Source organism: Pristis pectinata, chromosome 31, assembly GCF_009764475.1.
Source record: "Pristis pectinata isolate sPriPec2 chromosome 31, sPriPec2.1.pri, whole genome shotgun sequence".
Classification (NCBI taxonomy): Eukaryota; Metazoa; Chordata; class Chondrichthyes; order Rhinopristiformes; family Pristidae; genus Pristis; species Pristis pectinata.
In genome coordinates this window covers 16,947,009-16,974,423 of record NC_067435.1, presented here as the reverse complement: position 1 = coordinate 16,974,423, position 27,415 = coordinate 16,947,009, and the positions used below count along the sequence as shown (strand labels likewise).

The window sequence follows — 27,415 nt, the reverse complement described above, 5'->3', positions numbered from 1 at the left end:
CGCTACATTGGTGACCCCGACGGTCCAAACGGCTTTTGGACCCGCGAAATGAACGACAGCACAGCAGCCAACGCAGTGGCCCTCAAGCTGCCCACCTTTTGGACACTTCGGCCCAGCGTCTGGTTTGACCAGGCCGAAGCGCAATTCCACCTTCGGCAGATCACCTCCGACTCCACGAAGTACTACCATGTGGTTAGCTCTCTGGACCAGGAGACAGCCGCCCAGGTTGGAGACTTCAATCCAGTCGCCTCCAGAGGAAGATAAGTACTCAGCTTTCAAAGACCTTTTGATTCGGACCTTCGGCCCTCTCCGTCGTGAGCGCGCTGCACGCTCTGCTTCATCTGGACGGCCTGGGGAACAGATCCCCATCCGCCCTAATGAATGAGATGCTGGCATTGGCCGAGGGACACAAGCCATGCCTGATGTTCGAACAGGTCTTCCTCGAACAGCTTCCCGATGACATCCACTTGTTGTTAGCTGACGCCGACTTCAGCAACCCCCGTGAGGTGGCTGCCCGGGCAGATGTCCTGTGGAGGCCAAGCGCTGAGAGCGGCTGTCCGTCAGTCAAATCACCAGGCCGCGAGCCCAACGCCCGCCTCGCCCGGCCCCAGCAACCCGAGCAACCACGCCCCAGGAACGCAGACAACGACACGGGTGACCAGCTGTGCTTCTACCATCAGAGGGTGGGGGTGCGGGAGGCCCGTCCAATGCCGCCCACCCTGCAAGTTTCAGGGAAACGCCAGGGCCAGCTGCCACTGATGGCTACGGCGGCTGGCCGCCGACAGAGCCTCCTATTCGTTCAGGACAAGAAATCTGGACGGCGTTTCCTCGTTGATACTGGAGCGGAGGTCAGTTATTTTGCCCCCGACAGGCCGCGACACTCGTGACAGGCCACCAGGTCCTCTACTCAATGCCGCCAACCGGTACAACGATACGGTCTTTCGGCACCCGTACGCTTCAATTACACTTTGGCGTGCAGCTGTTTTACCTGGACCTTTACTCTTGCCACCGTCGCCCGAACCACTCCTAGGAGCCGATTTCCTTCGGGCCCACAGCCTGTAGTCGACCTGCGAAGGAAGCGGTTAGTCCACTCTAGCACTCTCCGGACCTATCCCCTGGGAGAAATCAGCCCACCAGCCCTGCGCCTGGACTCCATTTCCCTTTCTGGCGACGATTTCGCCCAAGCTCCTAGCCGAATTCCCATCGATTTTGGCACCTTCGTTACAAATTCTAGGCCCACACACGGGGTACGACACACACTCATTACCACAGGGCCACCCCTTCATGCCCGAGCACGACGATTACCTCCAGACAAGCTCTGCCTGGCAAAGGAAGAGTTCCGTCACATGGAGGAGCTGGGGATTGTTCGCAGGTCAGACAGCCCCTGGGCCTCCCCCCTGCACGTGGTCCCCAAAGCCACCGGAGGGTGGAGGCCCTGCGGCGACTACCGCAGGCTGAATGACGCCACCACCCCGGACCGCTATCCCATCCCTCACATCCAGGACTTTGCAGCGAACTTACACGGGGCCCGCATCTTTTCCAAAGTGGACCTCGTTAGGGGATACCACCAAATCCCGGTCCATCCGGATGACGTCCCCAAAACTGCGATTATCACCCCATTCGGCCTGTTCGAATTCCTTCGGATGCCGTTCGGCCGTAAGAACGCCGCGCCAGACCTTCCAGCGGCTGATGGACGTGGTAGGCCGAGACCTGGACTTCGTGTTCATTTACTTGGACGACATACTGATCGCCAGCCGTAACCGCCAGGAACACCTTTCCCACCTCCGTCAGCTGTATTCCCGTCTCCGTGATTTCGGCCTCACGATCAACCTGTCCAAGTGCCAATTCGGACTTGACTCTATCGATTCCTTGGCCACAAAATCACCAGCGACGGGGGCAACACCCCTACCCGCCAAGGTGGATGCTATCCGCCATTTTGCCCGCCCTGACACAGTCAAAGGCCATACAGGAATTCCTTGGATGGTCAACTTTTACCATCGTTTCATCCCTGCAGCAGCCCGTATCATGCGCCCTCTGTTCTTGCTGCTGGCTGGTAAGGGCAAGGACATCACCTGGACTGACGAGGCTGCGGCTGCTTAGTTAAGGCCAAAGACGCCCTGGCAGACGCCACGATGCTGGTACACCCCAGGACTGACGTCCCGACTGCCCTCACGGTAGACACATCCAACACCGCGGTGGGTGGGGTACTGGGAACAGCTACTCGAAGGCCGCTGGCAAACCCTTGGCATTTTTCAGCAAGCACCTTAGACCGCCCGAACTGAAGTACAGCGCTTTTGATCGGGAATTTCTAGCGCTGATCTGGCGGTCCGGCATTTCCGATACTTTCTAGAAGGCAGGCCTTTCGCTGCTTTCACCGATCATAAGCCTCTGTCCTTTGCCTTCTCCAAGTCTCCGATCCCTGGTCAGCTCGTCAGCAGAGACATTTATCCTACATTTCCGAGTTCACAACTGACATCCAACATGTCTCCGGAAAGGATAATGTCATTGCTGATGCACTTTCCAGGACCAACCATCCACAACCTATCCTTGGGTGTCGACTACACGGCCCTAGCTGACGCACAGCAAGCCGACGACGAACTGCCCAGCTACAGAACCGCAGTCTCGGGTCTGCAGCTCCGAGATTTCTTGGTTGGTCCAGGTCAGCGGACCCTACTTTGCGACGTTGCGACTGGTCAGCCCCGCCCTATAGTCCCGGCAGCCTGGCGGAGACGCGTTTTTGACTCGGTACATGGGTTGGCGCACCCGTTCATCAGATCTACTGTCCGACTGGTCGCCAGCAAGTTTGTCTGGCATGGCCTGCGCAAACAGGTCAGTGAGTGGGCCAGGACTTGTCCGCACTGCCAGACGTCAAAAATCCAGCGACACACCAAGGTCCCACCACAGCAGTTCGAGCCTACCCGTAGGAGGTTCGACCACATACACGTCGACCTTGTGGGCCCTCTGCCGGTTTCAAGAGGAGCTCGGTACCTCCTTATCGTCGTGGACCGGTTCACGAGGTGGCCTGAGGCAACCCCCCTGACTGACATCACCACTGATTCCTGCGCCCGGGCGCTGCTCACAACTTGGGTCTCATGTTTTGGTGTTCCAGCCCACATCACCTCAGACAGAGGCACCAAATTCACTTCCAGTCTCTGGGCTGCATTAGCGAACCTGCTAGGGACGCAGCTGCACACCACCACGGCCTACCATCCTCAATCAAACGGGTTGGTGGAACGTTTTCACCGCCATCTGAAATCGGCCTTGATGGCCCACCTGAAGGGTCCTAACTGGGTTGACGAGCTGCCTTGGGTCCTGCTCGGCATACGCACTGCCCCCCAAAGAAGACCCTCCGCACTTCGTCAGCATGAGCTTGTATACGGGGCGCCACTAGTTGTCCCCGGGGATTACATACCTGCCCTTCGGGGACCAAGGGGAACAACCGCCAGCAGTCCTACAAAGAACTGCGCGAGAAGCTTGGCGACTTGGCCCCGATTCCCACCTCACGGCACGGTCAAGCCCCATCCTGCTAGCCCAAGGAACTACGAGACTGTAAGTTTGTTTTCGTTCGCAGGGGCACACCTCGGGCGCCATTGCAACGACCATATGAGGGACCGTTCCGGGTCATATGCAATAATGGATCCACTTTTATTTTGGACATTGGAGGCAGGGAACAGGTTTTCATGGCGGACCGCCTCAAACCGGCCCATTTGGATCTGCAACAGCCTGTCGAGGTTGCCACGCCGCGACGCAGAGGCCGCCCCCCCTAAGCGGCAGCTGGCACAGCCCACGGGACCTTGGGGGACTGTATCGCCGGTTCTGGGGGGGGTTGTTGTGGCGACTCACCGTCTAGTCGGGCGAACCGACTCGGCAGTCGGGTTGCGCGGCGTCGGAGCGACGAGGCCCAAGATGGCGGCGGGCCTCGTCTTTCCAAGCGACGGGGAGAACCCGCGCGCGGGAAAGTCCTGATGACGTAAGACTTACGTCATTACCAGTTGTTTTGGGCGGGAACATTCTCCCTTAAAGGGCCCGCGCAAGGCGGGAAAATAAACCAGTTCTGTTTGGCAATCCTCCGAGTAGAGTCTTGTTTAATTCTGCGGTAGCAACCGCTACACAATAAAACATCTCAATGCACATCAAAGGAGTGTAATCAAACAAACTTACACCTAAGGAGAGATGGTCAAAATCTTAGCCAAGACATGGATTTTAAGAGGCTGCTTGAAAAGATGGGAGGAGTGGTGAGGTTTTCAGCTGCTTAAGACCTCAGTGGCATAAAGGAAGGCCACCAATGGTGCAGCAATGGAATGTGCTTGGGCCGAAATGGAGCAGGGCAGTGACCTTGGGAGGGGTTCTAGGAGGTTACAGAGATTAGGAGGGGATTTTGTAAAGGAGCAATTTGAAAATAAGGATAAGACATTTAGAAGTGAGTTTTCCATTCAACTACTCCCACCAGGGTTAACAGCTGCAAGTGCAGTCGACTATCAAATGAACTGACAAGGAGATCTACTCAGCAGGAGGCTTGCCTTTAGGTCAGGAGAATCTTCTATAGTTTCCTAATGTGAAAGGCAGTATTAGTTGTATCAGCATGGAAAGTTTCCTGACAGGTCTTCCAGCTTCACCCATTGCCTGAAGCTGGAATGACACTGTTGGGAAGGACCGGAAAAATTTGTCCATCCTGGGTCCTGTCTATATGGATATCAAGTTGGGTTGTTTGGGAGAAGGGGGTGGTGAAATGGCATGATTCAAGTCCTGGCAGAGCTGAGCTATGACTGGTTTATGCAAGGGCCACTGCCATTAAAAGGAGCAACAGGTGGGTCAGCCAAGGCACAGTGAATCCAATGGCTCAGTGAATTCTGACTGGCAGCATTGCCTGTCTGTTTGATTTGACCCCAAAAGTGAAGCACAAACTGAGATATAGTCTCTAATGTATATATAGACAACGGAGCAGCCAACTTAAACTGAAAACAAGAACTTCTGTGGTCTACTTTGACTGTGCAATATCTCACTTAAAATATGTTACCACAAGATATACGAGCAGAATTGGGCCATTTGGCCCATCGAGTATGCTTCGCCATTCAATCATGGCTGATTTTTTTTCACCCCATTCTCCCGCCTCCTCCCCATAACCCTTAACACCCTTACCAATCAAGAACCTATCAATCTCTACCTTAAGTACACCCAGTGATTTGGCTTCCACTGCCTTCTGTGGGAACGAATTCCACAAATTCACCATGCTCTGGCTGAAGAAATTCCTCTTCACCCTTCCCTGATATTGCACTGAAGTATTGACCTTAATTGAGTTGCAAACTCTATGTAAAAAAGATATGCTCAAGTTTCTGAATGAGGATTTCAACCTGCAATCTGGATGTTCTCAATCATCCTACAACAGAAAGGTGCCTCTCAAGCTTCAGCAACATCCACATCACAGCTAAGACAGATGTTATTCCAAGTGGAGGGATTAATTAACCTTTCAGACTCCACTGAATAGCTGGTTGCAGTCTAATCTTTCTCGCCTTCTGGTTTCTTGTTTGAAAATTGACTAAAAATTGCTGGTACAAATAATACCATTTACTGGGCAACAGGTGGCTGGGGGAGTGGCTGAAAGGATACGAATGAATCAAGCCAATGTATAGCATTAGAGCACCAACTGGTCTGAGGTGGTTCACTAGATGACAATGGTCAGTGATATCATTCCCACATTAATACCATCGACAACACACTGATAACATCAGTTGGCTGCTTTTTGTGCAATTTATACTTGGTACATTATTCCACTTCCAATATAATGACAACACTAGTGTTGTCCTTTTTAAAATGCCATGCCAGGTTTGTATTCCTCTCAATCATCATTATCAGAAACAGTAAACACACATTGAAAATTCATATACTCCTTTGGTTCAATGTCCCTCTATTTAGAATGAGTGGGATTGATCAAAACCAAACAAGTTATCACTGTACACAACATAACAAAAGCTAGCTTATTTGCCTGTGAGACAAAACATAAGCATGTTTCCCTCAATACTGCAATGCAAAGTAGAATGGAGGGATGTAGTTTCTTTGGAACTCACTTTATCTTGGACGGTGGCTACAGTTCAATCTTTGTTCCTCCAACACATATCCTGATATTACGCAATTACACAAGCAAATTCTGAGCTTTTTATTCTGTCAGGTGTGTTTTGCATAACCAAAGAGAATAACTACCCCAATCTATGGCAGCTCTTAACAACAATTAGCACAGGTTCATAGACATTAATTTCTGTTAACTCAGAAGATGCAAAAATAACCCTCACAGAAATACAATCAAATGCAAAACAGGGAGATTAAAAGTACAGCAAGTCAAAGATATATGAGAATAGTACCTTGCACAGAATTATGACTTTGGGCTGAGAGCATCCATCACACTCAGAATCGAATAATTTTATAGCTATGAAATATGACACAATCAAAGATGTGCGTTTCTCCAATAGTTATATCACACTTCTAACAGTAAAATGAACCAAGAAAGGTATTCCTTTCAAACAAAAATGATTTTTTATAGCACCTTTTGCATTTCCAGAATGTCCCACAGTGTTCTAAAGTTAATTAATTTCTTTGCCAGTGTAGTTATTTGTCTTTTGGGTAAACATTCAAACATTGTGACCAATTTGTGTGAAGGACAGAAATGTAAACAGCAATATAAAGAATGATTCCTTGTGTGACTGGCTGAAGGATCTGTGCTGGTCAGGCCAGTGGGACAACACCTCCAAGTGCTACCGTGGGTACCTAGACATTCAGCTAGGGTAACATCTCATCAAAAGGATTATCTGCCCAACAGTGCACCATTTCAGAGCACTACAGAGCAGTAACAACTTATATTTATATTACACCTTTAATATTGTATCCTGAGGCACATCTTAGGAGTGCTTTCAAATCAAAATTCACAGGGCCATAACACACTAAGGCAGATGACAAAAATTTTGATCGAAGTGGTAGATTTTATGGAGTAACTTAAAAGAGGAAAGAGAAATACAGAGGCAGACGGTTTAGGGCAGGAATTTCAGAACAGAGGGAGGCGCAGGATTAGAAGACCACAAAGATCTCACAAAGTAATGGGGCTGAAGGAGGTTACACAGATAGGGAGGACCAAGGCCACGCAGCAATTGGAAAACAAGGCTGAGAATTTTCAAAATCAATGGGTTACTTAACTTGGAGTCAATGCGACTCAACAAACTCAGAGTTAATGGGTAAACAACATTTGTCTCGAGTTAGGACATGGGCACCAGAGTTTACAGGAACAAATTTCCAGAAGGTAGAATGAGGCAGGCCAGTGTAGACTGGCTCATTATACCTTCTAGTCAAGCCTAGAGATAATAAGGGCTTGGACCAGTGTTTCATTGGCCGATAAGCAGAGATGTAGGTGGGCAATATTCCAGAGATCACCCTAGTCTTCTGCAACAGATGTCTAATAAAAGGTGGCCTTTGTCATGTGGCAAATGTATAATCAACAGTGTCAGCCACTGTTGTGTGTCCAAGCTCTGCAACAGAGATGAACTTTCTGACTTAGCACCAATAATTCTGCCCACTGCACATGGCTGATACTTTGATATTGAGCAATAAGTTAAAAAAAAATTATTAACTGTTGTTTTAAGCCTGAGATATTGTCAGCAAGGTTGGTGAAATCAGTGTCAAGCATAGAGCATTTGCAGCAGAATGCCTACAGCCCAATAATGCAGAATAGTCCATATATACATCGGTTGGTCATGTACTTAATCACTCAAAACAACTACAACATGGCAACAAACTAACAGCTGTTACCCATAATCATTGAGGGATCTCTCAATTGACCATCATAGATTTGATGGAAACTCATGAAATACCAATATGAATGTTGATATAAAAAGAGCAAAGATTAAAACTAATTGGTGAAACAAAAACAGCCACAACACAAGAAGAATCTTTTTCTATACAACAGCTGTTTACAGTTAGGAATGTACTGATAAGGTGGTGGATGATTTACTCCTTGCATTCAGAAAGTGAATTGCTTATGTATTTAAAGGAGAGAAGACTCGGTACCGAATTCGGTGGGCCAATTAACCTCCTTTTGTAACGTACTGTTTTATAATAACAGGGTTTTTAATCCAAGTAATGATTGGCAGTTGGCAGAATCCCCCACTTCCCAAAGGAACAAGCACAATGCTCACTATCAGATCAACAGTGAGCAATGGTATAGAGAACTGCAAGTCAAATACAGTAACAGTTCACATCACTGTAGTAGTCAATGGTAAAAATTATATTAAATACAAACTTAAGGTACAGAAAATCATGAGGGGCTTAGACAAGGTGGATGGTCACGGTCTTTTTCCCAGGGCAGGGGAACCTAAAACTAGAGAGCATAGATTTAAGGTGAAAGGGGAAAGATTTAAAAGGGACCTGAGGGGCAACTTTTCTTTTAGATGAGTATATGGAACGAGCTGCCAGAGGAAGTGGTAGAGGCGGGTACAATTACAATGTTTAGAGAGGTTGATGGATAGAAAAGGCCTAGAGAGATGTGGCCCAGATGCAGGCAAATGAGATGAGTTCAGATACAGTATGGACGAGTTGGGCCGAAGGGCCTGTTTCCATGCCGTATGACTGGGTTGATATCCAAAATGCATGGACAGCTTGGGTGGTGGCGAGACCTGAGTTAATCAACCTTATTCCACAAAAATCAGCCAGTGGTCACAACCACCGCACAATGTGAGCACCTCTGGTAATCTCACAGCTGGGAACATTCAACAGCATGCTCGTATGAGGAACAGCTCAGAAGGACAACTGGCAACAAAGTTTTCTGAAAAACAGGGTGGTCAGGAAATGATAAAAAAAATTAAGCGATATTTCATTTTAGAAGATCAATAGCTTTTCTGAACCTCCTTTACACAACGTTTTAGTAGCTATCAATGAGAGCTGTCGTTTAGAATGACTCTTAGATTTGAAATTTATTCATCGCTCAATTCTATATTGGTTGGTTTATTTGGGAATTTTGCGAAACAGAATTATGACATGCAGTTTGGTTGCTGTTCATTTGACAGAAGATCATAAGAACTAGGGGTGGGCCATTTGGTTCCACATGCTTGTTCACCAGTCAATGAGATCATGACTGATCTTTTAGCTCAGAACCACTTTCCTGCACTAACCCTACAACCCTGGATTTCCTTAATATCCAGAAATCTATCATTCTCCGAGTCTCCGCAGCCCTCTTGGGTAGAGAATTCCAATGATTTGCCAGCCTATGAGTGAAGAAAAATCTTCTCACCTCTGTCCAGAATGGCCAACCCTTGAGTTTGAGACTGAGAGCCTTGCTTCTACACATCCCAGACAGAGGAAATGTTATCCTCACACCTAAAATTCTGAATTTGTAAATTATCTGCTATTGTCACAAATTCAGAAAACACTTCTCAGAACTGTAAATAACAGCTATTAAACATAATAGAATCACCGACAGAGCAGAATGCTTCATTCAGCTTCTCAGAAAGGTTTCAGACAGTTTCACTTGCTCTGAGCACAATTTGTTTCTGATGGCATACCACTGTGCTGTGGGACACTGATTTGGAAACACTGAACCCGTGCTCACAGAAAGCCAGCCACCATTGTCAGATGAACTAGGGTGCCACAAATGTGATATCTATATTGTATAATTTGTAATTAAAAAGAACCGGTGTTTTCTGATATTGGGTCATATTAATTCATTTAAATTGCAAATACATCAATGTAAATGCTTTTCTTCTTTTTTGTCCATTGTGAGTACAGTAAAATTCCGATAACTGCTATCTGAACTATATGGTAATCCCAATGGTTTGGCATCTGGCTCACCAGGTGATGCATGTTGCACTCCCCTTCCACTTACCAGGGCTCCGGTTTGTGTGCTCCCTGGTTCTGGTTCCCACGCTCCTTTGAAACTTACTGGGGCCTTGTTTAGAACGCTTCCTTTAAACTTAACAGGTTCACTGGAAAATCTATCATTCTAGAACATAGAACAGTACAGCACAGTAACAGGTCCATTGCCCATGATGTTGTGTCAAACCAATTAAGCTAATGACACCTAATCCCTTCTGCCTGCACATGGTCTATATCCCTCCATTCTCTGCATATTCACATGCCTATCTGAGAGCCTCTTAAATGCCTCTATTGCATCTGCCTCCACCACCACCCCGGCAGCACATTTCAGGTACCCACCACTCTGTGTAAAAAAACTTGCCCCACACATTTCCTTTGAACTTTCCCCCCTCACCTTAAATGCATGCCCTTTAGTATTAGAATTTTAACCCTGGCAAAGATACCGGCTGCCTACTCTATGCCTCTCATAATTTCATAAACTTCTACCAGGTCTCCTCTTAGTTTCCGCCTCTCCAGAGAAGACAACTCAAGTTTGTCCAACCTCTCATTATAGCACATGCCCTCTAATTCAGGCAGCATCCTGGTGAACCTCTTCTGGACCCTCTCCACAGCCTCCACGTCCTTCCTATAATGGGGCGACCAGAATTGAATGCAATACAGATACAGCCTAGTTTTATAAAGCTGCAGCATATCTTCCTGACTCTCAAACTCAGTCCCTCAACTAATAAAGGCAAGCATGCCATATGCCTTCTTTTCCACCCTATTGACTTGTGTGGCCACTTTCAGGGAGCTGTAGACTTGGACCCCAAGATCCCTTGGTATATCAACACTGTTGAAGGTCCTGCCATTAACTTTCCCTTTACATTTGATCTCCCAAAGTGCAACACCTCACACTTACCCAGACTAAACTCCATCTGCCATTTCTCCACCCATATCTACAACTGATCTGTATCCTGCTGTATCCTTTGGCAACCTTCAACACTATTCACACTAACCCACCCATCCACATTTTCATCCAAGTCACTTATATATATCACAGATAGCTGAGGTCCCACTACGGTTCCCTGAGGAACACCACTAGTCAGGGACCTCCAGCCAAAATAAGACCCACTGATCACTACCTGACTTCTATGGGCCTTCCAATGGAGTTATCTATTATTGTGAGTGATTTGAGGTCATGGATTAACCCGGTTGGTTCGGGGTCATCAGTCACATTGGGGAGTCAGTGTCACTGGTCCCCATGGGTAAACCAGGCCACCAGTTAACCTGTGTAAGCTGAGGTCACTGGTCAGTGCGGGAGGATCAGGGTTGCTTCTTGTGCACAACTGAATATCCTGAATACATTGGCTGATTTAAGATGAATTCAACTGTGCTGAAACTTCACCATCCAAAGACTTCAGTCTGAGAAACGCAGGCAACCCCTCTGGCCACTCTGCAGCTTGGCCAACACTACTCAGCCAGTCCATGTGTGAGGAACAGCCGCAGGGTTGAGCTCTGATCTGGTAGCTTGCAGGATTCCATCCTGATGGCAGCATTTTTGTGCATCTGTTATTTAAATTTTACAAGCTCATACTCGTACTTAAGTCTGGAATAGCATTGGGAGGAACACATAATCTAGGCTGAAAGCAGTATAGTACTGAGGGAATATTATATACTTTTTGGATTAAATCAGACAATGCTGGAAGCTGTCAGCAGGTCAGGCAGCATTTGTGGAAAGAGAAATAAATTTAATGTTTCAGGTTGGAGACGCTTCAGCAGAACAAAGGGCCTTTGACCCAAAAGATTAACTCTGTTCCTCATTCAACAGATGCTGCCTAACATGCCAAGTGTTGCAACATTTTCAATTTTTATTTCAGACTTCTGGCATTTGCAGTTTATTTCCATCTTTTGTGTGAGTTATTAAACAGAGGCTAATGTTTATTCAGAGGGATGTAAAAATCTCATGGCAAAGAACAGAGTTTTTCCTGTGGCCTGGCCAACATTAATCTCTCAACCACTGCCACAAAAAATCCCAGATCCATTGGTCACCCACCTTACTTAATGTTTATGGTAGTTATGTGTAGTTATCTACCCTGTTTACATGTTAGTGTTTGCACTTGAGGAGGAGTATTTCATTTGGTGCAAAATGCTGAGAAACTAATAAAGTCCAAAATAAACTTGAACAACAAATTCAAAATGAGTTCATCCAATCAAAGCTCCTTATTTTTGGAGTTGGGCTCTTGGATGAATTTAAGAATCATTTAATTTGTAAATAATTTGGAGTTAGCTGTGGGGATGATTCTTTTTGTGCAAGTGTGGAGATCAACAGACAGGCAGCAGGACTATCCCTCTCTCTCCGCTGCCAAGAATTACTTTGTGCAACATGTGGTTTATTAGCTAATGTTTAACTAGATATACACAACTCAGGGACACACAGGACTTTGGTGTTGCCAGACTAGCAGATTTTCTGGACTAGAGAAACAGAGGACTGCAGATGCTGGAATCTAGATGAAAAACACAATGATGCTGGAGGAACTCAGCAGGCCAGGCAGCATTCGTGGAGAAAAGCAGGTGGTCAACGTTTCGGGTCAGGACCCTTCTTCAGGACTGAATCTAGGAAAAGGGGAAGCCCAATATATAGGAGAGAAAAGCAGAGCAGGGATAGGTGGACAAAAGAGGGGAGGTGGGGTGGGCACAAGGTGGTGATAGGTAGATGCGGGTAAGAGATAGTGATGGGAAGGTGCGGGGGAGGAGGGGAGAGCAGACCCACCGGGGGATGGGTCACAGGTAAGGAGAGGAAAAAAGGGTTAGAAAAAAAGAGTGAGAGCCTGGGAAAGGGAACAAAAGAAGAGGCGCGGTGAGGTGGGGAGGGTGTGGGTGTGGGGATTACCTAATGTGGGAGAATTCAGTGTTCATGCCGTTGGGCTGCAAGGTTCCAAGACGGAAAATGAAGTGCTATTCCTCCAGTTTGCGCTTGGAATTCCCCTGGCATTGGAGGAGGCCGAGGACTGACATATTGGTGATAGTGTGGGATGGGGAGTTGAAGTGATTTGAAGAGATTTTCTGGGCTATTGGACGTTATTCTGTTAATACTCCCAACAGACTTTTAATTCAATTTTTTTAAAGATGTTACACAGTAGAAGTTTTTCGAGGCTGTGACAAGGTGATTGAAGGTAGAGCAGTGGATGTTGCTTTTGTGGATTTTAGTAAGGCATTCAACAAGGTCCCTCATGGGAGGTTCATCCAGAAGATTAAGATGCACGGGATCCACAGTGACTTGGCCATTTGGATTTGGAATGGTGATTTCGGCAGTGCAAGAGAGGACTTGGCGAAAGTAGATGCGTGTGGGTAAAATAACATCTGACAAGTACAAGTCAATTAAAAGAGTTAGGAGTTCAGGGACAGCATGTTCTGGTAAGAGTGAAAGGAAAAGATGACAAGAGTACTGAATCTTGGATGACAAAGTTTATTGAACGTTTGGTCAGGGGGTAAGAAATGAAGCAAGTGATAGGTATGGGCAACTACAATCAAGTGAGTCCTTTAAGGAATATGTGTACGGGAGTACTTCAGAAAGAAATTAGGAGGGCAAAAAGAGGCCATGAAACATCCCTGGTAGGTAAGGTCAAGGAGAACCCCAAGTCGTTCTATATTAGGAGCAAGAGGGTAACTAGGGGAATAGTGGGTCCCTTTCTTGACCAAAGGGGCAATCAGTGTGTCGAGCCAGGGGATATGATAAGGTGCTAAGTTACAACCAGTACCAGAATGTGACCAATTTTAATAAGAATGAGTCTAATCAGGAAAAGAAAATAATCACAGACAAAAATGTAGTTGAGCCAAAGAAATTTAGCAGAGGAACCAGTGCAAAAAGCAGCACTTGGGCCACGGAGACAGGATAGATAACCAGCTTATTAAATTCACAGCACCTGCCCAAACTTTAAATTCCTAACTCAGTGGTTTCATGACAAGGGACCATTGAAACTGCTGAGATAAATTAACTCTTCACAGGCTAAGACTTTAATCTGAGATCTTCAAAATATGACACAAGGTGTGGCTGTCCTGTCTGCGATATGAAAAAATGCTATCAACTGAATCCTACAATTCTAAGGTTAAATATAAAACCTCATCGTTGAAACACAAATAAAAACTAGTACCTACATATTGCCCTTCACAACCTGAGCTTTCCACAGCTGATTATGTAATTAGTTTTTGCTTTATAATCACCATGGTAATGTTAGAAACACAGCAATAAAATTGTGTGCAGCAAGATTCCACAAACAACAATTTGACTACAGGCAGATATAGTTATGTTGATGCACAGTCAACAGGGAAGCACTTCCCCATTCTGCGTCATAACAACGTTACTGTCTCTTTTATATCCACATAAAAAGCAAGTCTCATCCAAAAGATAAACTTGACACTTCGGCAGTACAGCACTGGGAATATCAGCAGAAATCTCACACCCAAGTCTCTGAGGCAGGATTCGAGTGCCACAACCTTTTGACCCAGAATGAGCCCAATGTGTGTAAAAAAGATAACAAGGCCCATTTACCTGCTGGAGAAACAAGAGACTGCAGATGTTGGAACCTGGAGTAACAAACAGTCTGCTGAGGGAACTCAGGGGGTCGAGCAGCATCTATGGGAGGAAGGGAATTGTTGATGTTTCAAGATTTCGACCCAGAACGTCGACAATTCCTTTCCTCCCACAGATGCTGCTTGACCCGCTGAGTCCTATTTACCTTCTAGTGCATCAACCGTGAGTCATCTTGCAACTTTTTGTTCTGTCTTTCTTTAAAACAAGAGCAACTACAGCTAAAAAGAACTTTAGCATTCACTACTTATTTTAGACAGTCTGAAACCAGGGAAGGAATGATGTAAATGCAAGACACAAGAAAGACTGCAGATGCTGGAAATCTGGAGTAACACACAAAATGCTGGAGGAACTCAGCGGGTCAGGCAGCATCTGTGGAGGGAAATGGACAGTCGACGCTTTGGGCCGAGACCCTTCAAGGAACAGCTTCTACCCCACTGTGATAAGACTATTGAACGGTTCCCTTATACAATGAGATGGACTCTGACCTCACGATCTACCTTGATGTCAACTTGCACCTTATTGCACTGCACTTTCTGTAGCTGTGACATTTTACTCTGTACTGTTATTGTTTTTACCTGTACTACATCAACGCACTCTGTACTAACTCAATGTAACTACACTGTGTAATGAATTGACCTGTACGATTGGTATGCAAGACAAGTTTTTCACTGTACCTCAGTACAAGTGACAATAATAAATCAATACTAATAAAGACTGGCTGATGTAAATGGAATGATAGAAGTACAAGGCTCCCTTCCATTGCCCTTTAATGACACACTGTGCATGTACAATGGGGTTGAGGCAATGCAGACTCTTGCATTTCATCAAGTGCATTGAATAACCAGCAGCTTTGAAGAAAAGTCGTCCAGCTAAAGGATTAATGTCCCCGCAGGTGAGACATGGGTGCAGAGCATCTCCTGCCCACCTGTAGACACGCCCACTGCCCTTTGTCCCGCCCACAACCAGAGGGCGTAGCCCCGCCCCTTTGACGCGCACGTCCCGCCGCTCGCGATTGGCCGCTCAGGCTGCCACTCAAGCCATTCCCCTGCCCAGGTGGGACGATCGTCGCCAACCAACCCGGTCGCCGCTGCATGCGGGAGAAGCGGCCACTGACAGGCCGCCGTGAGGGCAGCTGGCCGCAGGTGAGCGGCTCCCGAGTCCACCGTTTACCTCATGTGGCGCCAGTGACCCTTCCCCGGACCCCGCAGCGCTGACCGCCCGCCCTCGGACCGTCCGTCCCGCTACCCGGCGTGCGCAGCGGCACCCCGCCATTTGCGCATGCGTGGGGAAGAAAACGCGGGCTTCTCCCACCACCGGCGTGATGACGCCGGGGTGGTGTTACGTCAGGACGCACTCAGCCGGATCGAAGGAGGGAGCGCGTCTCCCTGCCCCCCAGAGGAAGGGGACGGTACTGCAGCCCCACACTGCTGGGTCCTGGGGCCAGACACTTGGTGAACACCCAGCAGAATTACTGTAACCCTCGGCAATTTGGCCACAATTCTCCAAGTGTCATAGACTTTGCTGTGGTTCGGCAAAATATAACTGCAGTCAGGACACAGATAATGATTCCCACTCTTTTTTCCTAGACCGCTACTATTCAAAATAAATTCACTTTTATACAGCGGTCTCCAGCTACCTTTAAATATTTTACAAACATTGTCGCGTTTGACTGTAGGAAATGTGGCCCTAACCTCAACAAGCACCTTTGGTCTGATAAGTAAGTTTGCAGACAACACAAAAAATTGGTGGAGCTGTAGATAGCGAAGAAGGTTGCCTAAGGATAACAGCGGGATATGGATCAGCTGGGAGGTTGGGCAGAGCAGTGGCAGATGGAGTTTAATCCAGACAAGTGTAGATAGTGTGTTTTGGGAAGTCAAATTCTGTTAGGATGTATAAATGGCAGGGACCTTAGGAGCATTGATGTACAGGGAGACCTTGGGGCACAAGCTCCATACTTCCCTGAAAGTAGCGACACAGGTTGATAGGGTGGTGAAGAAAGCATTTGGTGTGCTTGCCTTCATAGGCTGAGACATCGAGTATAAGAGGTGGGACGTCATGTTACGGTTGTACAAAACGATGGCTAAACCACATTTGGAGTACTGTGTCCAGCTCTGGTCACCACATTACAGGGAAGATGTGGTAGCAATAGAGAGTGTGCAGAAGAGATTGACGAGGATGTTGTGTGGAACAGAGGGCTGTAATTATGAGATATTGGACAGGCTGGGTTTGTTCTCACTGCAACATAGGAGACTGAGGGGTGACCTTATGGAGGTTTATAAAATTATGAAGGGTAGAAAAAGGATAAAGTCTTCTTCCCAGGGCAGGGGAGTCTGAAACTGGAGGGCACACGTTTAAGATGAGAGGGAAGAAATCTGAAGGAGATCCGAGCAGTAAGCTTTTCCACGCAGAGGCTGGTGGTTATCTGGAACGAGCTGCCAGAGGAGGTGGTGGAGGCAGTTGTGATTACAATGTCTGAAAGGCATTTAGACAGGTATGGATCAGCATGGAGGGATACAAGCCTAATGCAGGCAAATGGTATGTGCGTAGATGGGCATCACAGCCAGCACAGACAAGATGGGCCAAACGGGCCAGTTTCTGTGCTGTACGGTTGAAACAGCAATTTGTTTTCAACTGTTGATTGAGAGAATGTCATCGGTCAGGACACCAAGGGCGATTCCCTTATTTTTTTTCTTTGAAATAGTGTCTTTGAATCTTCATCCCCACCTGGGAGAGTGGACAGGACCTTGGCTTATCACAGCATCTGAAAGACAGCATTTTCTGACCATGCAGCACACCTTCAGAGGTGCATTGGAGTAGCAAACTAGATTTTTTTTTAAGGCTTAAGCATCCAGTTTAGAGTTATAGAGTCATCCAGCACAGAAGTGGCCCTTTGGCCCACCATGTCCGTGCCGACCTCTTGCCCATCCACACTCATCCCATTTACCTGCATTAGGAACGGACCTCTCTGTGACTTGCCAATTTAAGTAGCTGTCGAAATGCCTCTTAAACATGGTAACTGTATCTGATTCCACCACCTCCTCTAGCAGGGAATTTTGGATAACAATGTTCTTTCACAAGAGGTTATTTGATGGGAAAGAGCAGACATATTCATTCAACATCCCAGTATTCTCAAGTACCAGCCATCCTCAATGGTGAAGGTGCCAGATGTGATGTCTGTCCAAACTGCACCAGGCCAAGAGACTGATTAATCGTTATGTCTGTGTGGGATTGAGAATTAGTGCCATTAATTTTGTCTCGATAATTCTTGTTATAATGAGCCCCTTGTGTGTGCACTGGTGAAGGTAGGCCTGAGAGGGAATATCAGTCCTTAAACCTTACAGTGTCAGTGAAGTAATGTCAATAAAACACAAAGCACTGGAGGAACTCAGCAGGTCGAGCAGCACCTGTGGGTGCGAAAGAATTGATGAGACCCTGCATCAGGACTGAGAGAGGAGAGGGGAGGTAGCCAGCATAAAGAGGAGAGGGGAGGGGTGAGACAGGGGCCAGGAGGTGATTGGTGGACCTAGGAGGGGTGAAGGATGACGGGCAGATGGAGCCAGGTGGAAGGAGCGGAGGGTGAAGATGGAGGCAGCTGCTGGAGGGAGAAGTGGGGACACAGAGGCACCCAGTGATGGAATCTGATGCAAAGGAGGTGATAATGGGAACCATGGGGGGGGGGGGGGGGGGGGAGGAAGGAAGGTGGGCAGATGGATCCAGGAGGGGGAGGGGGACAAAAGTGGATGATTTGGGGAGATGGAGAGGGGGTATCGGGAAGGGGAACAAGAGGCTGTTGTTCCATTTCCCATATCCCCTCTTCAGCCCCCCCCCGACAACAGGGACTGTTGAAACAATGTGGAGACTATTTCATCACAGTCCTGATGTGCCCTATAGGTGGCGGGAAGGCTCCATCTATGCGGCTGGTCTAAATTGAGGTTCCTGTCAGTGTTGAACCCAAGATATTGATGATGAGACTCTTGACATTCAATGGCATCACCATTGACAAGGGTAGGTCTTCAATGCCTGGCATTCATGCAACTATCAGCCCATGCCTGGACGCAGCCAAGGTCTTGCTGCATGCAGGCATCGACCGGTTCACTCACTGAACAGCTGCATGGGGAACTGAACATTGTGAAATCAACAGCAAACAACCTCACTTCCTACCTCACGATGGAAGGGAGGTCACTGATAACGGTTTGTGTGACTCAGCCTCCCACTTTCACATCAGTGACAGAGCGAAAGAGAAGACAGATAAGGGAGAAATAAAAATCTACTCATTACAGCTGAGAGTCTCTGACAGACGTTCCTTCTCCCAGTTTACTGGAGGCTGGATTACAGGGACAACTAGTCCACAGGAACAATCTGCACCACAGCAAAAGTAGGCAAGACATGGATCAATATTTTGGGGCTGGGGACACCTTGCCCCTGGGGCAGTCTGCACCCTCACTGACCGTCTGCCCCCTCCGTCCTTCAGGCTGCTTCAGCAGGCAGTGCTCTGCTTGCCGTACCTACCCCCCTTACTCCATCACCACCTCAGCTATTTTGTATGTTCGGTACATAGATTCATAGAGCAATACAGGCCCTTCGGCCCAACGAGTCGATACTGACCACGGTGCCCACCCGTCTTAAAACGTGCCAATAATTTTTCAGCTATTTAATCTTCTTCTGACTTCCATTTAAGGACTTTAGAGATCCTTTGACCACACTGTAACTGTTTTGCATTCTTCCCAACCCCAGTATCTGACGAAGGGTTTACACTAGATTTAATAATAACTTTCCTTCCGTATCAGCCAACTGTTCTTGGTATTTTTGGCATTTTCTCCTTCATTTCAAATGTTCAGCATCGTTTTTGGGGGGTGGGGGGAGGGGACGAGGTTGATAGCCGATGCTTTGCACGCAAGTCCTTCACAGGAGCAGAATCACAGAGAAAATGCTGTGGGATCCACAGGAACTGGAGCAGGTAGAAGCTTGGTCAAAGAGGTGGATCTTCAGGGAAGAAAGTCTGTGAGAGGAACTCCAGAGCGCAGGGCTCGGCAGTTGCTGGTAAAGCCAACAGCGAAGGAGCAACAGAATGAATTGGGTGAGTAAAGATGTGTTGAAGAGAGACTCAAGGCAATGGAGGGGATCTCAACACGGGAATGAAGACATTGCCTGAACAGGGAGTCAATGGGCACAGGGGTGACTGAAGGATGGACAAGAGGCAGCAGAGTTTCCAAAATGGAAGGGTGGTGGTACAGCACTGCATCAGTCAAGTCTGAAGGAAACAAAGGCAGCGATGAGGGATTCACTGGCGGGAGGGAGAGACGGGAGCGGAGACAAGAAATCACAGAATTATACAACACGGAAACAGGCCCTTCAATCCAAGTCATCCAAGCTGGCCCAGGTGACTTCCTGAGTTAGTCCCAGTTGCCTGCGTTTGGCCCATCTCCCTGCAAACCTTTCCTATCCATGAACCTGTCCAGATGGTCTTGTTTTAAACATAACTGTACCCATCTCTACCACTTCCTCCGGGCTGGTTCACATACCCACCACCCTCTGTGCGATAAAACTTGCCCTTCAGGTCCCCTTTAAATCTTTCCCCTCTCACCTTAAACCTGTGCTCGCTAGTTTTAACTCCCCTACCCTGGGAAAAGGTCTACGACCATCCACCTTTCAAGATTTTATAAACCTCCACAAGGTCACCCCTCAGCCTCCTTCACTCCAGGGAAAACAGTCCCAGCCCGTCCGCTCTCTCCTTATAGCTCAAGCCCTCCAGTCCCGGCAACATCCTGGTGAACCTTCTCTGCGCTCTCTCCAGCTGGAGATGGAAAAGAGGCAGAGTTTCCAAAATGGAAGGGTGGTCGGTCAGCCTGCATCAGTCATGTCTGAAGGAAGCAAAGGCAGGGATGAGGGATTCACCGCCGGGAGTGTGAGACGGGAGTGGAGACGAGAAGTACCCCCAAGGTGTAAACAGAAGGAGAATTAAGAGCAACCAGGAGGTCTACTCCACAAAGTCAGAGCATTGATTCCAAGCACCACTCCAGGATCTGGGAACAGCAGACTGAAGAGGTGTTGCATTGCCTGAGTGGCATCCACCGGCTGTCAGATTGGATTCCCCATTGCCCACTCAAGTGCGAATGGAAGATCCCTTCCTGTGTTTAGCAGTGGAGAAGGGAACTTCCAAGTGAGCAGAGCAACACGTCTCCCACAGTGAAATCCTCAAACCAGATTCAAAGGTCCGGAGGGGGGTGTTACAGAGACGGGGAGGGGCGTAGGGGCCGGAAGTGGTTACAGAGACAGGGAGGGACGTGGGGGCCGGAGGGGGTTACAGAGCCAGGGAGGGATGTGGGGGCCGGAGGGTGTTACAGAGTCAGGGAGGGGTGTAGGGGCTGGAGTGGGGGTTACAGAGCCAGGGAGAGGTGTAGGGGCCGGAGGGGGTTACAGAGACAGGGAGGGGTGTAGGGGCTGGGGGGGGGGGGGGTTACAGAGCCAGCGAGGGGTGTATCAATCACTACTGAATTTCTATGTGATGGTGACAAAGGTAATCCATCACTCCCTGTGATTTGTAACCTCCCAGAAGAATTTGACAGGGTTGGCCACAACATCCTGTCCGCTATCATCCTCCAGCTAAATACCGACACAGATAAGATGGCCCCAATAGCCTCCTCCTGTGACCATCCTACAGTCCTCGATTCTCCTTAAAACCTACCTTTTTGATGAAACTTTTGGTCAGCTGCCCTAATACCACCTTACCTGGGTCAGTGCCAATTCTCTGTCTAATGACCTTTCTGTGAAGCACCTTGTTTTTCTACAATGATGGCTCGATAAGTGACAACTACTAGTGTTGACATCGGATCTTGCTGTCACTGTAACAAATATTACCCCATTTCAAACAGTCGGGCTGATTTGGCATCAGAGATTTCAAACAAAGGGATTCAAATCCTTGTGTCAGGAGCTGCTTGTTGACAAACAGCTTTCCCCATCCCACCGCCAATTTGTCCAACACTGAAGGACAACTTGTGCATCAAGGGTTTAGGAAAACAAATTGAAGTCAATTCCACAGACTGAAGAGTTGATGGTCAGAGGAATGGAATTATGGTGAACTTGAAGCTGCAGAAGGCAAGTTTTTTTTTACCATGTAACCAGTGAACCTGGGGAATTCTCTACCACAGAAAGCAGTCGCAGTGGAAGTGTTAAATATGGAGTCGTGGAGTCGTACAGAACAGAAACAGGCCCTTCGGCCCACCAAATCCATGCCAACCGTTGTACCTACCTACACTGATCCCATTTACCTGGGTGACCCATCCAGTTAATCCCATCCTCCACTCATTCTCTGGATCCCTGCAAAATTTTACTCCTTCAGGTATCTACATTATGCTTTTAAAGACAGTGCATTTCATTTACAAACAACGTTTTTACGTAGAAACTTGGAAAGTTAGAGCAGGAGTGACCTCCTCTGCCTGGGTGATTTGAGTACTTGTCTCGACGCTTCTTAAATGTTGTGGGAGTCTCTGCCTCCACCACATTCCAGGCTTCAACCACCCTCTGTGCAGAAAATATCCCTCTCAGATCCCCTCTTTCCTCTCATCTTAAACCCACACCCTCTTGGCTGAGACACCCCAACCATGGGAATTATTTTTAAACTATCCATATATCCCCCTCATAATTTTATACAACTCCATCAGGTTCCCCCCTCAGCTCCAGGGAAAATACACCTGACCTTTCCTTATATCTGCAGTGCTCCAGTCCAGGCAACATCCTGCACTCCCTCCAGCACAATCACATCCTCTCCGGAGCGTAACGATCAGAACCGCACACAAATACTCCAGGTGTGGCCTAACCAAAGTTTTGGCTTCCCGGAGGTGTTAAGTATTGTTCACAGATCTAGAAGGACAAAGAGATTTGGGGAGAAAGCTGGAACAGGGCACTCAACTTGGATGATCAGCCATGGCAGAGCAGGCTGGAGGGATTGACCGTCCAACTCCTGCTCTAACTTTCCAAGTTTCTACGTAAAAATGTTGTTTGTAAATGAAGTGCACTGTCTTTAAAAGCATAATGTAGATACCTGAAGGAGTAAAATTTTGCAGGGATCCAGAGAATAAGTGGGGGATGGTATTAACTGGATGGGTCAAATGGATGCCTTCTGTGCTGCGCATGCTGATTCCACCACGACTGAGAGTTTAGTTCAGGGTCACGCCAGGAAGGAGCTGGCGTGATCCTGCTCGATGCCAGAATTTCAAGTGGGAACAACAACACGAAGCTGAAAGTGTCTCATCCCTCAATTAAAAGGTGATATAGAATTGGCCTCAGTTACGTTGCAGTTATTTAAGATGTTGGTGAGGCCGCACTTGGAGTATTGTGTACAGTCCTGGTCATCCTGCTATAGGAAAGATCTTATTAAACTAGAAAGAGCGCAGAGGAGATTTACCAGGATGTTGCCTGTACCTGGGGACCTGAGTTACAAGGAGAGGTTGCGTAGACTAGGAGTTTATTCCCTGCAATGTAGGAGATTGAGGGGTGACCTGATAGAGGTATACAAGATCATGAGGGGCATGGACCAGGTGAAAGCACATAGACTTTTTCCCCAGGGAGGGGGAGCTAAAAACAAAGAGGGCTTAGGTTCAAGATCAGAGATTTAAAAGGGACATCAGGGGCAGCTTCTTCACGCAAAGTGTGGTGCACATTTGGAATGAGCTGCCAGAAATAGCAGTTGATGCGGGCACATTAGCAACATTTAAAAGCCATCTAGATCAGTACGTGGATAGGAGAGGTTTAGAGGGCTATGGGCCAAATGCAGGCAGATGGGACTAGCTCACTGGGCAACATGGACGAGTTGGGCCGAAGGGCCTGTTCCCCTGCTGTATGATCTCCACTTATTGGTGACATCATCCTGCCCTTCTGAGAGACACCCGTGTGTCCACTGACATGGCACGCAAGTCTTTGCTCATATCTTAGCCCTGGCAAGACAGACGATTATGGGATGAAGGTCCCATGTTCCCTGCAAACCCAGTGCACAAGGTAGATTGAGGAGAACCATTCATTCAACAATCCCAATCGAACTCGTACACGGGAACTAATGACGGCTTGATGCAGTGAAAGGCCTCCCACACCACATCATTCTATTATTCCATACACCTCAAAAGAGAAGCAAAACGGTTACAGGTAGAAACAAGTTCAGTCGCTAGTCTAGGAGGCAAAGCCCCATCAACAGAGACACAGCCAATCATAACAGAGGTGAACCAACATCTGGACAAACTGTGCAAGTTCACTTCAAAAATAGTAGATCAGAACATTCTTGCCAGCTACAGCTTGCAATGTCCTTTGAGCGATAATATTCTATTTCCTGTAGTTAGTGGTTAACTTGTCTGCATGTCCATGGAAAATTAGACTTGGAAGATCTCAAGTCTAATACTTGTGTTGAAAACATTTGTCATGAAAAGTAGGGAGGATTCTCCAAATAGCAGGAGGCACTTGGTAGGGTTGTCAGTGTTACACAATGCCTCAGCCACCAAGTTGCACAGATTGGCACTGAAGATATTTAAGGTAAAGTGTAATTTTGAACACGTGACGTCAATAATGTGAAGATTAATTAATTTTAACTATAACAAGGCCTGCTGGGAACTTAAGCTGTTATGAAAACATAGGCATGAGATTAAAATTGAGAACATCTCTGGACCTCCTCCACTGTTGAGATTATCTGAAGTGGACAGTTACCGAACTGAAGACACACAGGGACAAAGTCCGAAAAGAAGGGCTGAGATTGCCACCATGCCTTTCAGGTTGGTAGATTGGAACCAGTGGCTCACCCTGAAAGCAAGAATGGAAGGACGTTCGCCACTGAGATAGTTAGAAATGTCACACCAAGTTCCTAACAGCAAATCTGGGTCCGAGGGTTGTGGCAAGGTTATGGGATTGGTCACTGACTGGTTATGTAACCTGTTCTGAACTGTGGTGTCTTGAGGGATGCGGAGAGGCTGGGCTGGTGGGAGATGGGAATTGGGAGCAATCTTGCAGAGAAACAGTGGACAGGTTCAGGAGGAATAGGAGCTGGAGGGTGGCAGGTATCTTCACCTTGCTCAGGGGAAATGATTCACCAGAGGCCAGAAAAGTGACATCTCAAGAATTTCCTACCTTCACTGGTCTGGGGTTCGAGCTGGTGGCAAGTCACCTGATCGTGTGCAGCAGGGGGTCTCTGTAAAGGAGAGATATTCCCGTCAGAACAAAGCCCAAATCAGCACCAGAGACAACACGTGGCAGAATTCTTATAACATTCTCAACTCAGGAGGCCATTTGGCCCATTGTGTCTGAACTACCCCACCCTAATCCCACCTTCCTGTTGCTCTGCAGGTCACAGCTCTTCTACTGCATAACCACACACTGTTCAAGTGTGACCAGGTTTCTTCCCTCCACCACCCTCTCCAGGACCCCCAGCTCCCTCTGGGGGGTGGGGGAGGGAATAACTTTCTTCATCTCCCCTCAAATCTTCCTACAAGTTAATTTAAATCTACACTCTCTTGGTTTCTGACTCTTTCCTGTTAAGGGAAACGGGACATTTCCATTTGCTCCATCCAGGTCTCACAGGTTTATACACCTCAGTTAAGTCTCCCCTTGGCTTTCTGTATTCCAGATATCACATGCAGCCTTTCCAATGTTTCTCCATATCCAGGACTCTCCAGTTCTGGCTATATCCTTGGACATCTCCTTTGCGGCCTCTCCAGTGCAGTCACACCTTTCTTGTAATGTGACCACATCTGTACACGGTACTCAAGCTATGGCCTAACTAGTTCACATTCGTATTTTGCGACCTTTTCATATGACATAGAAGAACGCCACTTTGGCCCATCAAGTCTATACTGACTCATGGAGCAATCCAATTCTCCTAATTTTCCGTAATGAACACATCTCCCCATTATAATATTGTAAACTTCCCCATATGCCTTTTAAACCATCTTATTCCCCTGCCCTGCTGCCTTTAAGGACCTGCGGACACACACTCCAAGGTCCTTTTATCCCTCCACACTTGACAGCGTGCTGCCATTTATCAGAAATCAAACAAAAAAACACTGCAGATACTGGAAATGAAACCAGAAAATGTTGGCAATGCTCAGCAGGTCAGGCTGCATCTGTGGGAAGAGGAAGTTCAGGTGAGTTAACAGTTCAGGTCGAAGACCCCGAGAATTCAGCCAGTTCTGACCGAGGGTCTTCAACCTGAAATGTTAACTCCGTTTCCCTTCCACACAGATGCGGTCAGACCTGCCGAGTGTTTCCAGTGTTTTCTCTTTTCATTTTGCTGCCACTTGTCGTACATTCCCTCACTCACTTGCACCTCCCCAAATCAAACACCTCACACTTCTCTGGATTAAATTCCACTGGCCGCTTTTCTGTCCAATTTACCATCTTCCTGCAGTCTAAATCTTTCCTCCTCACCGTCAACCACACCATCAGTTTTTGTATTGTCTGTAAACGCCTGCCATGCCCTCCGCTTTTAAGTCAAAATTATTAGAAAAAGTAACAACGTCTCCCCCCCCCCCCACCAAAGCATGGAAGCCCCAAGCTAACACTCCAACCCCGACACGACTCGTTGGGTTGGGGGTGGAGGTTGGGGGGGGAAATGGCAAAAGGACCCAGCGCTGGTCCCTGGCGCGGAAGGGGACCCCAATTTGCGACAGACACCGAACATTCTCTCAGAAGGTGAAGAGAAAAGCCATTCATTGTTTGGGAAGATCAGAGTGGGAGGGGCACACACAGTCCCAATCTCCCTCCTGTTAGGCTATCCAATGCCATGTCTCCCCCCTCCTGCACACTCCCTCCCCCTCCTCCCCCGTCAGGCAGCATGCACCTCACCATCCCGTGCCAGTCAGACACTGCCCACCCCCCTCCCTGCTGCATCCCACCGCCCCCTCCTCCCTCAACCCTGACCTCTCCTCCACAGCCATCAGGTGCCTTTGACCTTCTCCATCCCTCGCCGCTGCTGATGGCTCCCCCCGAACCGTGTCAATTGCCCTCTCCCCTGGAGGGAGCGAGAGCCGCAGAATCAGATAAAACACGGGAAGAAGTGCTGGAAATGATAGAAATGCACCCACAGTACTCACATTCTCCGTACACTGGGACAGTCCGACAGTATCACTGACCACCAGCCCGAGCTGATCGACTGTCTCCAGGTCGGCTTCTTCCTCACCTGTGATACAAAACAGGACACAAACCAGAATCCGAGTTAACATTTCAGTCCAATCTCCGCAAGTCTCAGTCGAACGAGTTTCAGTGATTGTGAGCTCTCTGCAGGTTCTCGACACAGAGCTCAAACAGGGCAACTGCAATGAATCCACTCTGAGACCTCAGCGCTATTGGGGATGAGCAGATCAGCCTCAAGTTCAACAGCACACTTGTTCAGTCACACAGTGGCTCAGCTGGTAGAGCCGCTGCCTCACAGCTCCAGGGACCTGGGTTCAAATCCTGACCTCCGACGCTATCTGCACGGACTTGGCACGTCCTCCCTGTGACCGTGCCAGCTTCCTCCCACATCCCACAGACGTGCAGGTTGGTGGGTTCATTGGCTGCTGTAAATTACCCCTTATGTATGGGTGAGTGGTAGAATCTGGGGGGAGTTGAATGGGAAGGTTGGGAGAATGAAATGGGATTGTTGATTGTTTTAGGATTAATGTCAATGGGTGCATGATGGCATGGATTTGGTGGGCTGAAGGGTCTGTTTCTATGCTGTACGAGTCCATTGATTCTGCACATTCTGAAGTCTAAAAATCAAGGGCCAGAAATGTAAGATCCTTCCTATTAAATGCACCACAATATGGAGTAATGGAGACTGATATCACAGGTATATCTAACATAGAACAGTACAGCACAGGAACAGGCCCTTCGGTTCACGATGTCTGTGCTGAACATGATGCCAAATTAAACTACAAGTCTGCTGCCTGCACACGATCCATATCTCTGCATTCCCTGCACGCCCAACAGCCTCTTAAACGCCACTATCGTACCTGCTTCCACCACCACCCCTGGCAGCCT

The 27,415-nt window shown here is 47.8% G+C and overlaps 1 protein-coding gene across 2 annotated transcripts in view; it reads right to left on the bottom strand.

Moving 5' to 3' along the window:
- The window catches only part of LOC127585012 (atherin-like), a 50,646-nt gene that overhangs the window by 10,825 nt on the left and 12,406 nt on the right, over positions 1–27,415 (bottom strand). For both annotated transcript variants that reach the window (XM_052042117.1, XM_052042118.1), the window contains exons 3-4: positions 26,488–26,573; positions 24,527–24,587 (exon numbers count right to left, since the gene is read on the bottom strand). In XM_052042117.1, coding sequence (XP_051898077.1) covers positions 24,527–24,587; positions 26,488–26,573 — 147 coding nt within the window. The remainder of the gene's footprint in view (positions 1–24,526; positions 24,588–26,487; positions 26,574–27,415) is intronic.